This window comes from Gracilinanus agilis, chromosome X (assembly GCF_016433145.1).
Source record: "Gracilinanus agilis isolate LMUSP501 chromosome X, AgileGrace, whole genome shotgun sequence".
In the NCBI taxonomy this organism is placed as follows: Eukaryota; Metazoa; Chordata; class Mammalia; order Didelphimorphia; family Didelphidae; genus Gracilinanus; species Gracilinanus agilis.
Window position 1 is genome coordinate 35,674,294 of NC_058136.1, and position 12,573 is coordinate 35,686,866.

A 12,573-nucleotide genomic window follows, 5' to 3' on the forward strand; every position below is an offset into this window, starting at 1 on the left:
GAGAACAGGGGCATAGAGGAAGACTTAATATTGAGCAGGAATGGGGCCTGGGCTGGGAGAGGGGAGAGAAATGCTGGATTTAGAGTCTGAGTATCCAAGCTCTGCTTTTTGCTGTGTGACCTTGAACAAGTCACTTAACTTCTTCTGGTCCTAGGGTTCCTCTGTAAAACAAGGGGGTTAGAGTGCTAGACAACACACAGATACTCTTACCTTAAAGCTAAGGGAAGCCTAGTTTTAAAAGCTGCAGAAGACCTTAGAGATCATTATCTAATCCATCCCAGCCCTTCATTCTACAGAGGAGGAAACATAAGACCCAGAGAGGGCAAGTGACTTGCCTAGTGTCACCATAAGTAGGTGGTGAGTGTCCTAGCTGAGATCTCAACCCTCTTCCTCTTACAATGGATTATGGGAGAAAGTAGTACCTTCTTGGCCCTCACCCTTAGAACACTGGAAGGTTTTGAGAAACACGCTGATACAGCGTCCTTCTTGGCAGCAGAGGAATGGACTAGATGACCTCTGAAGGTTCCCAGGGATACCGAGGATTTCATAACCAATCAGCATAGCAGGGTCTGCCAAGTTCTTAGGAAACAAAAAACCCTAAGAAATATGGACTGCCACGTGTGGTGCTTCAGATGAGCCTGTGGGTCAGGGTGTAGGCAACTGACCCATCTGTCTGAAAACTTCTAGGAGACTGTCCGATGCCATTGGATTGGGGAAAATCCCATCCTGTCGAGTTTGTCTGTATCCAAAGGCCTTTCGTAGTACCAGTATCAGCCTGTAGCCCCATTTGGGGGTTCTAAGTTAGCCCTGACTTCTTTGCCCCACTCCCGTTTTCCTGTTTCCATGCTCTCCCATCTTCCTGGTCTCTCCACCTGTCCTTGGCTGGCTCTTGAGTAAAAGAAAATGATCTCCGAACTTGCCTCCTTTGCCTGAGTCAGCAGAAGCAGGGATGTTCATTCCTGAGTCCCTGCTGCCCCCCCAGAAGGAGACAGCTCACAAATTACAAGCAAGCCTTACCTCCTACTGTGCTTTTAGCTCTAAATTGGGAGATGAACTCTCCCAGGGCCCATTATTTTTTTCCCAGACGCTTTTGCCAGCTTCTCAGGAGAGAAATGGCAAATGATGAGCTCGACCACTTATCATCGGTCTGGGCCCCAGCTTCCTGATGTATAAAATGCGATAATGCTAGGTTCCGAGGGCCTTTCCAGTCTAATAATGGTCAATAGGAGCATTTATGTTGCAGTTGAAGGTTTGCAAAGGACTTGACACATAGTCAACTTCATCCTAACAACCACTCAGTGAGGTTAAGTTTTGCTGATCTCCCCCCTCATTTACAGAGCAGGGAATAACACTGCTACTCAGTGACCGAGGCTTCATTTGAACCCTTATCTTCCTGACTCCCAGGCCAGTACTCTTCTCCACCATGTCACCAGTCAGCCTAACATTCTAGGATCCTTACGAGCCCTGATGTTTTTGTAAGTCCCATCCAATCAGTGTTGCAGGTGGCTATCTTTGGAGTTAGCTGCCAGCCACTCAGCTTCTGAGAACCCCAAGGTCGGGAAGGGGAGGAATGAAGCAGGGAAGGGGAGCCATTTTTCTGTGGTGCTTTGGCCAGAGGCAAGCCAAGAAGGAAGCTGCTGACCCCTTTCTTCGGGGAACTAGCTGAGATCCCTAACCACGATGATGGCTTTGGTGTCAAAGCCCTTCCTCCTTCTCACGGTGGCTGCCCCTGGGCAAGGGTCCAATCCATACTCATCAATGTGGCTGTTCCCTCCAGGGCTGCAAGCCCAACCTAAACCCATCCATTCCAGACCACCTCCAGCAACTTGTATCCATGTTTCTCTTTAACAAAGAGTCAGGCCAACCTGTTGGGAGCCTTCCACCCATTCTCTCAACATTTTAGGGATGCCAGTAGAGTGTGGGGCTGGTCATCTGTGTCTCTCACTCTGTGAGAAGACTGTGTTTTCTTTTCTGGTCCTTTATCTCACTGACAAAAGATTCTTTCTACTGCTTCTCCTCCCACGTGTCTCCATTGCTCCTCCGGCAAAGCTTCTTCAGGTAATTCTTTGACTCACAGTCACCCAGAATCCCTGAAAGAAGATGGATGCTAAAGAGATGGCCCTTTGTTCTAGGAGAAGCTCTGAGGTCCTCAAAAGCCCTGCATTCTTTCCCAAAGGAAACCCAACGCCAACGCCACACTCCTCCTGTATAACGTAAGCCCCATATCGGTCCAAGATACATGTGCCAATGGGCAGGCTGAGTTCTCCATTCAAGTATGTATCCAAATGTGCACAACAAGTAGCCATCATCTGCTTGAGGGACCAGGAAGCTCACCGGGGAGGCTTGAGGCATCAATCAGTGGAGTGTCCACTGAGCCTGAGCACCTCCCCACAACTCTTCTCCATCTGGACCGTGTTAGACATCCTCCCTAACAGTGCTGAGTACTTTAAGGGGAGGACACCGTTCGGAGCCTCGCTTATACCAATAGAAGCAATGGGCCATCAAACAAAGTTACTTGGTTGTGGCATCTTTCAAGAAACTTTGCCTAACTTTGAAAATACCCTGTTGGGGAGAGCCTTTAAAAGTGGCATTTGGGGGCACGGCTAGGTAGCTCAGTGGATTGAGCGCCAGGGAAATTCTGGGTTCAAATGTGGCCTCAGATATTTCCAACCTCTGTGCGTCTGAGCAAATAGCCTCCATTGCCTAGCCCTCATCACTCTTCTGTCTTGAAACCAATATGGGGAAACTAAGGTTTTAAAAAAAAAGCGTTTAAAAAAAGTAGCATTTGACCAGAAAGCCCATCATGGGCACAGTGGGACATGGGATTCTCGACAGGGATTTGGGACTCTTTAAGAGATCCGCCTTGTTGTAAAATTCCTTTGGTGCACACCTGGCTGCCTCTTTCCTTCTTATCCTCATTCATAAAGAATGCCTTCAGTTGGGTTATTCTTGGAGATTTCAGACAGTTGGGAAAGGAAGCATATGGGTTGCAAATTACTGATCACTGTTCCTATTTTGTAGATGGAGCAATTGAGTCTGGAGAGGCCTAGGGCCCTGATGGAGGGCATGTAGAGTGGCTATGCCAGGACTCTTAGACCACTAGGCCCTCCCACTTCACAGCCCAAGGGCTGGCTCTGTCTTCCCTTGGGCATACCCATTCCCCTAAACCAGTGGTTCCCAAATTTTTTTGGCCTGCCGCCTCCTTTCCAGAAAAAATATTCCTTAGCCCCCTGGAAATTATTATTTTTTTTAATTTTAATAGCAATGAATAGGAAAGATAAATGCACCTGTGGCCATCACCGCCTTCCTGGATCGCTGCAGCACCCACCAGGGGGCGGTGGTGCCCACTTTGGGAATCACTGATCTAAACAAAGACGATATGGTCATGTAACCTACCAGAGTGTTTTGATAATGGAAAGGAAGAAAGACCAGGGAAGGGAGGAGAGCCAGGGTCCTTGTTTCCTCTTGGCATCTGTCACTAATGACTACTATGTTCTCCCTTTTCCTCATAGGAATCTTGGAATTTATCAGCCTGGCCGTGGGGCTGATCAGTATCCGGGGAGTAGACTCCGGCCTGTACCTAGGGATGAATGAGCGTGGCGAGCTGTATGGATCGGTAAGTTAAAGATCTGACATGCCTTCTGAGGTGGGGCTGCCTGGTAGGATTAGAAATCTTAGGGCTGGCGAGGGAGGGGGACAGTGATCCTGAAGACAAGGCAAGAAGATGCCATCTTAATGGTTTGTTTGGGGCTCTGATTTTGACTTTCCAGTAGTGACGCGAGACACTATTTTCAGGCCACGTCCTTTCCTTAAACCGTCACCAAAAATGCTTTTTGAGAATCAGTTTGGTGGCTGGATCTGGCTTGTCTCACTCCTCCTCCTCAGCCCATCTTCTCAGATAGACCCGAATCTCAGAAAAACTAGTGAAGAGGGCCCTCCCACCCACCCTCCCTCCTGGAAAATGCCACGTGCCTTTACTCTTCCCCTAGCCCTTTTTTGAAACCCTTACTTTCTGTCTTAGTATTAAGACAGCCAAGGGCTGGGCAATTGGGGTTAAGTGACTTGGCCCAGGGTCACACAGCAAGGAAGGAAGGCCAGATTTGAACCCAGATCTTCCTGACTCCAGGCCTAGCGCTCTATCCACTGTGCTACCTAGCTGCTCCTCCCTCCCTTCCCCTATTCTCATCCTAGTGCCCTGCCTGCCTGCCTACCTAGACAGTGGTTGGTACCCCAGTTCTTCCCCAACCTTCTTTTCCCTCCCAAAGTCGATTGAATCATAGGATGTCGGAAGTAGACGAGATCTCATGTGGTGGCAGAAAAATCCGGGACCCAGAGACACCTAAGTGCCCTGTCCAAGGTCACGTAGGCTGTAAAGGAAGGATTTCCAGCCCAGCTGGGAGCCAAAGCTCTAGGCAGTGACAGGTGACTTCCCTCACTTCTCCATCGGATCCACTTAGGGCTCTGCTCTGTGCTGAGTGACACTTCTCCTTATCTGCCAGACAAATCCATACTAGTGGGTGCTGATGGGTTAGTCCTCGGCGGCCTCCTTTTTACCCTTAACAGGAACCCTGAGGATAGAGTTGGGTGCTGGCACAGCCCCATCAGGAGAGAGATTTGGGGGTAAAGGGGAAAGTCACCCTAGGAAGGTGCTAGGAATCGGGAGACTCGGGTTCGAATCCTTGGCATAGTTTACTTGCTGTGGAGCCCTGTGGAAGTCACTTCCTTCTTTAAACCTCAGTTGCCCCATTTTCCCAGTGAGAGGAAGGAGCTGGATGCTGCTGTCTCCTGAGGTCCCTTCCGGCTCGGTCTATGATCTACCTTGAGGAACGTGCGGGCTTGTGCTGTGTACAGACTGCTACCTCCTCCTCTTCCCACATGGACGACTTCCTTTGGTTATGGGCATTATGAGCTGGCACCAACACCTCTGGTGCCAGAAGCAAAAAGGGGACGAGTAGCCCAAGGGCAGGCGAGATGACAGGCAAGGTCTATTGTGCCTGCACCCGGCCATCTCCAGCCTCTGCCCTCTGCCTGGCAATGGCTGGAAAGGCTCCCAGAGCCTCTGCCGGCCCTGCACAAGCCACTATCTGCCAAACAAACTAGTAGGTGAGATGTAATATGTAGAGAGAGTGGACCTCGGAGTCGGAAGGACCTAGGTTCAATTCCTGGCTGTGTTACCTTGGGCAAGCTACTCAACCAACTTCTTTGTGCCTGCCTCAGTTTCCTTCTCTGTGAAATGATGGGGTTGCACTTTGACATATCTCTAAATCTGATTCTGTGATTTCACAGAGCTTCAGGCTGGGAGGACAATCTGGGCCAGAGAGGGAGTGGCCCAGAGGGCCATCAGCCAGGCACCAACCAACCGGGCTTTACAGTGACCGCTCAGGCTCTGCCTTTCTTTAAGGTCTGCCGAAGCACTCAGAGAAAGGCGGGGCAGGGTAGTACCAAAAGCAGACCTTCCCCTTTTGCCCCTCCTAATGCCTTTTCCTTCTGTCTCCCACAACTAGAAAGATGTGGTAAGGAGGAAGGGGAGTTTGGTGTGTATAGCAGGACACCCGGCCGGCTTATCCCAGAGCAGACAGTCAAAGCTTTTAGAGCTATAAGAGATCTGAAGGGTCTTCCAGTTCAGCTCTCCCATTTTATAAAACAAGACACTGAGGCCAAAGAAGAGGTAGTGAGTGACTTGCCCAAGGGCACACAGCTAGCTATTGGCAGAGCTGGCAATTGTATCTAGGTCCAAGTCCAGTGCCCTTTCCATCATTGCAAACTGCAGAAAGGAGGAACGCTCTCAAAGGCATCAAGAACAAAGCACCGGGAACTCAGGGCTAACATAGCCAGCAGGCCCCTAGGGAGGTTGGCACCACCCGCTCAGGCACAAGGGCAGTTACTACCATAATTGTAGCTCATCCAGGCTTGGCAGAGAACCCACACCCCTTTGCTTGATGCCTCAGGCTAAGGGCACCAGCAGGGATGGTAGCAGGTTGGTTCTGTATTTGGTTTGGCCTGGTACCAGTCTAGGCCAAGGCAATGCCAGTGGTTTGAAGAGGATGCAGAAAACACTGATTCATTTTACAGCCTGGTAAACCAGCCCTCACTGGTGGCATGTATACCCACGTCCTCAATTCCTTTTCTGCTAGTGTTTGCAGATCAGGAGATCAAAGGACTACTGTGGATGGAGTTTATCTAGATAGATAGATATTTTAACCCTCACCTTCTGTCTTAGAACCAATACACTGGGTCCAAGGCAGAAGAAGAGTGGTCAGGGCTAGGCAATGGGGGCGAAGTGACCTGCCCAGGGTCACACACAGCTAGGAAGTGTCTGAGGCTAGATTAGAACCCAGGACCTCCCGTCTCTGGGCCTCTGGCTCTCAATCCACTGAGCCACCCAGCTGCTCCCCATCTAGATATTTTTTTAGCAAAGCATTTGACAAGTCTTTTGTGCTATAATTTTGGACAAGATGGAATGATTTGAACTCCGATAATAGTTCCATGTCCTGGGGCCTAGCCCTACCCAAACAGAAGTCCATTAGAGTTCTGTGACTCCTGGGAAGGAGGTGCTTTTAACCCTTTTTTCGTCCATAGATGGCACGCTCTTCTAGTCATTTACTCCGGTCCTCTCATTTCACACATCCGTCCTGTGAAGGGGAAGGAGAATTGCCTACAACCAACTAAAACAGTCAGGATTTGAGGCCAGTTTTCTTGACTCTTCTTCAGAGACGGCCCCTTGCAGTGATGTTAATTTCAAATAGAAACTGGGGCCACCAAACTGTACCTCAGTATCCCTCATGCATATTGACTTAGGAAGGCCCCCGTGTTTACTCCCTTCTTTTTTTATTAATACACCAACACATTAACATCCGCTAGGAATTCCGCTCCACTCTCCCACTCTGGAGCGTCGGGCTATGTGTTTGATGCCTGGTGTAGGCAATGGGGAGAGCTGGCCTGAGAAATGGGAGCCCTGGGCCCAAGTCCCATTTCTCTGACATAGAAAGGCAAGTCACTTAAGGGTCTCGTTTCTCCAAGCAACTCTTTGAAGTCTCTGGGTTGCTGAGAAGTGCCTGTCTGCATTGGTAGAGGGATTCTCTTCATCCAGGAGCTCCACACTATCAAGGAAATCACCCGGTTCCTTGCCCGAATCTTTCTCGACTCCAGAACACGCTTCTCTGGTTTGGGCCCAAAGCTGGTGGCTGTTACAGGGCTGCCTTTCTGGAAGAAATGGAGGTGGGCGATGGTCGCTCCCGTTTCTGAGAAAAGGAGAGAGATCATCTACTTAGTCCCGCCTCCTCCTTTTGCACGTGAGGAAAACTGAGGCCCGGAGAGGGTAAGGAAGGGACTAGGCTAAAGCCAGCGGTCAAAAAACAGGTCAGCCTCGTTCAAGGTATCCAGTGTGCTGCCTGCACCCTTGGGTCACAGTGCATCAGAGACAGGCGGGCAAGGCCTGGAGGCACCTCCCTAGCTAGTTGCGAGCTTTTGTGCCAGCCTCACCTTGCTGACCTAGATGCTTTCAGAGGCTTCCCCGCATTTATAGTTTCCATTCTAGGCTGGGAGAAATCCATTGTGAAGAGACCTTCGCTAAACCACACCCTCCTTTTGGGCCCTTTTCCCCATTTAACAAGAGGGGGCTGGACTAGATAATCCTTCAGGGTGCCTCCAGTTCTAACACCCTGATCCTGTGACCAGCTTGGGCGCCCGCCATGCCAGATCCCTCTAATGCTGGTCCTGCCCGACTGCTTCGGGGCAGGCCACCTCCTCCCACCCCTCACCCCCACTTGGAGCAGGACATTTTTCCTTGACATCTGAGAGATAGGCCTGTCCCCAGCACTTGGTATCGCTGTCCCTTTCTGGAATGGCAGTCACTTCAAGGGTGAAAGGATAGGCCTGTTGTGGGTGACCCAGAGGCCTGCAGCCCCAAGCCGCCAAAGCTGAGGTGCTTCCAAGGGGGCCCTTGTTGGGAGAGGTCACCTCCCGGGAGCCTTATATAGGTCTGAGGCCGTGCCACCTGGCAGCTCACGTGCTTGCCTGGAATCGCTCTGGGCACGGAGAACCAACCCAGAGGGTGGCCAATGGGGGACCTACGTCCTCGGCCAGAAGGGGCTCAGGGTGAAGCTTTCACATCAGAGGACTGATTCAGAGCTGGCCAAAGGGACTGAGAAACCATAGTATCCGACCTCATTTTATGCACGAGGAAGCAAAAGCCCAGACAAAATGACTTGGTCAAGGTTCCTTCCTTTGGGCGGGTCCCTGGTTCAAGCATGGAACCCTCGAATGAGGCCACTCCGGTGTCATGTCCAGCAGCATTGTGGGAAGTGCCTCCTGAGGCTTCCTGAGTCTCTCTCATGCTGCAGCTCATCTCAGGATTCTCTTTCTGCTCTTCTCTGTCTCAGCTGTTTGGGCAGCTAGGTAGCACAGTTGATAGTGTGCCAGGCCTGGAGTCAGGAAGACCTGGGTTCAAATCCTGCTTCAGACACTTCCTAGCTATGTGACTCTGGACGAGTCACTTCACCATGTCTCTCTTAGTTTACTCATCTGTAAAACAAACTAGTGAACCACTCCAAGATCTTTGCCAAGAAGATCCTAAATGGGAGCAGGAAGAGTTGGACACGACTGAAAAACAAGGGCTCGGCTGTTTTAATGCTTCAGATAGCCTTGGCTTTATTGGTAGAGCAGTTAAAGTGTAGATAATCAAAGGCCATGAGGAATCCCACCCCTCCTGCTGCACTCCCAACATCCCTTGAGCCAGTGTCTCTAGGCTCTTGCTTGCCACCTGGTTCACTGGGTCATAGATTTGGAAAGGAAGGCCTGAGACACACACACACACACACACACAAAAAAAGACTTGCCCAAGGGCACACACAGAGAGTAAGGAACAAAATCGGGATTTGAACCCAGGTCTTCTACCCTTCTCTTCCTCCTGTTTCGAGGGTTTCTCTGGAGCAGAAGCAGATTCCTACACACAACTGAAACGTTCAGTGATTATTGCCTGTGGGATAGCATTTCCAGGAAACCTCACCCAGACACGAGTTGGCCTGCTGCCCCGACCATGTCCCCGTGCCCATTACCTAGAGGAAATGGGGCTGCTTTTCAACTGAGGCTTAAGTCATAGCACGTTCAACTGCATGACCTTGGTCATGTCAACCTCCCTGGAACCTAGGTTTCCTCAATTAGAAACTGGAAATGATAACCCCTGGATAGCAGGAGGCAAGTGGAAGTCAATGGAGACTTTCCCCCTCAGATATTCTAAGCTTTTCTGTCACTGACACTTTGCGTGTACTGAGGGGGGGGAGGTTGAGATTCCCTGGGCATTGGCAAAAGGGAGGAAGAGAGAGGGAAGGGTGGGGAGGGAGGGGGAGCGATCAAAGGAAGCCGATGAGCCAAAGACTAACTTAACTTGATTGGAGTTTAGGGTCAGGCCTTATTTCCCGCCCCCAAGCCTTTGCTCATGCTGTTCTCCCTCTGGAAGTCCTTGTGAACGGGGATCATCTAATTCTTTGTATCTCCATGGCCTAGCCCAGAGCAAGAGTTTACTGTTTATTTGCTGCCCGAATGGCCACGATAGCACGGGCGACCCTCGACACCCGTCCCTCCATCCCTCCATCCCTCCATCCCTCCATCCCTCCATCCCTCCTGGTTCTGCGGAGTAGAGGAAGGTCGTTTCCCCTCTCTAGCTGGAATTTCTCCGGGCCGTTTCCAAAGGCGTGTAATGGGGTCTGCCCTTTTTTTCTCCCCCTCACAGAAGAAACTCACCAGAGAATGTGTTTTCCGGGAGCAGTTTGAAGAAAACTGGTACAACACCTACGCCTCCACCTTGTACAAGCATTCGGATTCCGAGCGCCAGTATTACGTGGCCCTGAACAAAGACGGCTCACCCCGGGAGGGATTCAGGACTAAGAGGCACCAGAAATTCACCCACTTCCTCCCCAGGCCTGTTGACTCCTCCAAGGTGCCCTCCATGTCCAGAGACCTGTTCCGCTATAGATGATGTGCCTGGCTTCTGTTTCCCCCTCCCCTCCCCACCAGCGCTGGGCCAGTTATGTCCTTGAGCTCTATACTCATAGCCTTTCAAGCCGTCCTTTTTAACAACTTCGATAACAGAAGCACTTAAGTTGAACTCAATCCAGCCGAGCCCTTGTTGTTGAAAGCGTATTTACAGGTTGCGTGATTTGGGGGAGGGTTGGCGGGGAGGGAGAGAGGGAAGAGGGAGAGAAAGGGGGGCGGGGAGGAGGCCTACACATCACCCCAGAGGTGGTGAAAGGGGGAAGTGGAGGGAGGGCAAGGGAGGGCAATGGAAGGGGGGTGCATTTCCCACCACACTTACCACACCGACACCTTGACACCAAACACATGTAAGAAGACCCCCAAGTCCCGGGGGAGCCAGGCGGCACCCTGTATGTAGGGAGGAGGAGGAGGAAGGAAGGGAGGAGGAAGGAAAAAATATGAAGACATCAGCAAGAACTGCAGAAGGGCAAACACGTATTTATGAACTATGCTATTTATTTTGTATGTTTATTTATTTCAAAGTAATTTTAATTTTTCAGAGAGATGTTATTCCTGGATTTTAGGCAGCAAGAATAAGGTCCTACCGACATAGGAAATGGGAGGTTTGGGCGCTTTTCCTGGCAATAAAATGGGCTTTATAATGTGCATTGCTGGTGACCTCGTTGATTGGCTCACTCTCTCCCAGGGGATCAGCTTCCCTTTCTTTTCCAACACCTTAACAGCGGTGTTGACTGGCCTGCTTAGAGGCAGGTGGCCCCCTTATTTGTTCTTTCTCGAGTGCTGCCTGAATACTCAGCAATGGCACTGGGTGACAACAGCCGTTCTTGCTGGCTCCCGCTTTGGTAGGGAGGCGGGCAGGGCATGCCCACCGAGGACCCTTAGCACCCTTATGTTCCTGATGGAGTTTCCTCACTGCCATAGTCAGACCACAGAACCAGTTACTTTTTTGGGGCCGCTTCCTTACACACTGGCCGTGTGACGCCTTCAGGGATCATTCGGATCCTTGATCTAGAGCCAAAAGGAAACTCATTTTACAGATCAGGAAACTGAGGCCCAGGGAGGCGAAGGGACTCACCCAAGGTCACGCATCTTCCACTTGCCTGTTCATCAGACATTTAAGCCCGTGCCCTTTCATCGTGGCTAGAGGAATCAGACGGGGTCCCCTAGCTCTTGAGAAGCTTATGATGAGGAGAAATGGGACGCATATAGAAACATGAACACTACTAGTACGAAGAACCAGAAAATGTTAAGAGTCGGGCAAAGGATCCAACCTGGGAGGTCTAAAAAATGAGAAAATGGGAGAACGTGGAAAGTGGGGAGAACCAGAAAGATCAGAGCCAGGTCATAGAGGGCTTCCGATTCTAGTTCACTTGGATCTTTCCTTCATCAGAAGTAGGGCACAAAGTTACCTCACGCTGCTGTGTGGGGTGACAAGGGGTCAGAGCAGGAAGTGAGCAGCTGCTCTCCAAGGTGGTATCTGAGAATGGCTTTGGGGCTTCTGGAGGACCACTTGAGATGTGGGATGTCTGCTTAGACTGTAGCATTTCATTGTTTGCCGAAAGCGGACTAGCTAATTGTTTCTTGACTTCGCTTTCATGAGAACTTATCCCGAGGTGGAGGAACCCAAGAGGCCAGCCAGTGTTCTAGACCTAATTCTCACCACCAAGAACCACTCCATCTTAGGGGTTTTTTAATAGCTGAGGAGAGGAAAGCCAAGCATACTTCTCAAGAGTGCACGATGAGAAATAGTTCTGTTGAGGAAATGGAGAGACATCTAGAAAGACTGATGTGGGGTCACCAAGCTAATTTTCAAAAGGCCCATAGAGAAGACAGGACAGATGCAAGGGTGAGTGACAGACCTAGAACCGAACCGAGGCCCCGTCTACTAAGAATGTCAGAATGAGCTGATGTTGGCAAGGGAGGGAAGAGCTATCCTGGGGAAGAAAGGATCCAAGTGGGATAATGGCAGTAATGAAAACTGGGAGTAAATGTAAGGATTACCCAACTCTTACTTTCTTCTGTTAAAAAAAGGGGGGCAGCTGGGTAGCTCAGTGGATTGAGAGCCAGGCCCAGAGATGGGACATCCTAGGTTGAAATCTGGCCTCAGACACTTCCCAGCTGTGTGACCCTGGGCAAGTCACTTAAACCCCTTTGCCTTGCCCTTACTGCTCTTCTGCCTTGGAAGCAATACCGGGTATTCATTCTAAGACAGAAGATAAGGGTTTAAAAAAAAGGGGAGAGCCTTTATCACCTTTATCAAAGGTACCTCCCCGGGGCCACACAAGTGGATTACTTAATTGGAATATGAACTTGGTAAAAATATTCATATCTATCAGAGAGGGAATGTTAGCACTAACATTCTTAAATATTCAGAGACTGCATAGATTCAGATCATAATTCAGTGGAATGCAAATGTTGTAAACCCTGAGAATTATGGTGACCCTCTGAGCAAACCCCACAGCTGCACAGACACACCTTATCCTGATCTCTAGTCAATTTTCTCTTACCGATTTTTCTTTTTGCCTCCAAGTCCTTTCTGGCTAAAATCCCCTCCATCGCCTTTCCTTGTAACAAAAGAAA

At 50.2% G+C, this 12,573-nt stretch overlaps 1 protein-coding gene across 1 annotated transcript; it reads left to right on the plus strand.

The window, feature by feature from the left end:
- Positions 1 to 1,182: 1,182 nt before the first annotated feature.
- On the plus strand, positions 1,183 to 10,049 carry FGF16 (fibroblast growth factor 16). Its single transcript, XM_044682800.1, has 3 exons — positions 1,183 to 1,249; positions 3,513 to 3,616; positions 9,731 to 10,049. Exons 1-3 carry the CDS (start codon positions 1,183 to 1,185, stop codon positions 9,974 to 9,976), a joined length of 417 nt encoding a protein of 138 aa, XP_044538735.1. The 3' UTR covers positions 9,977 to 10,049.
- Positions 10,050 to 12,573: the final 2,524 nt, after the last annotated feature.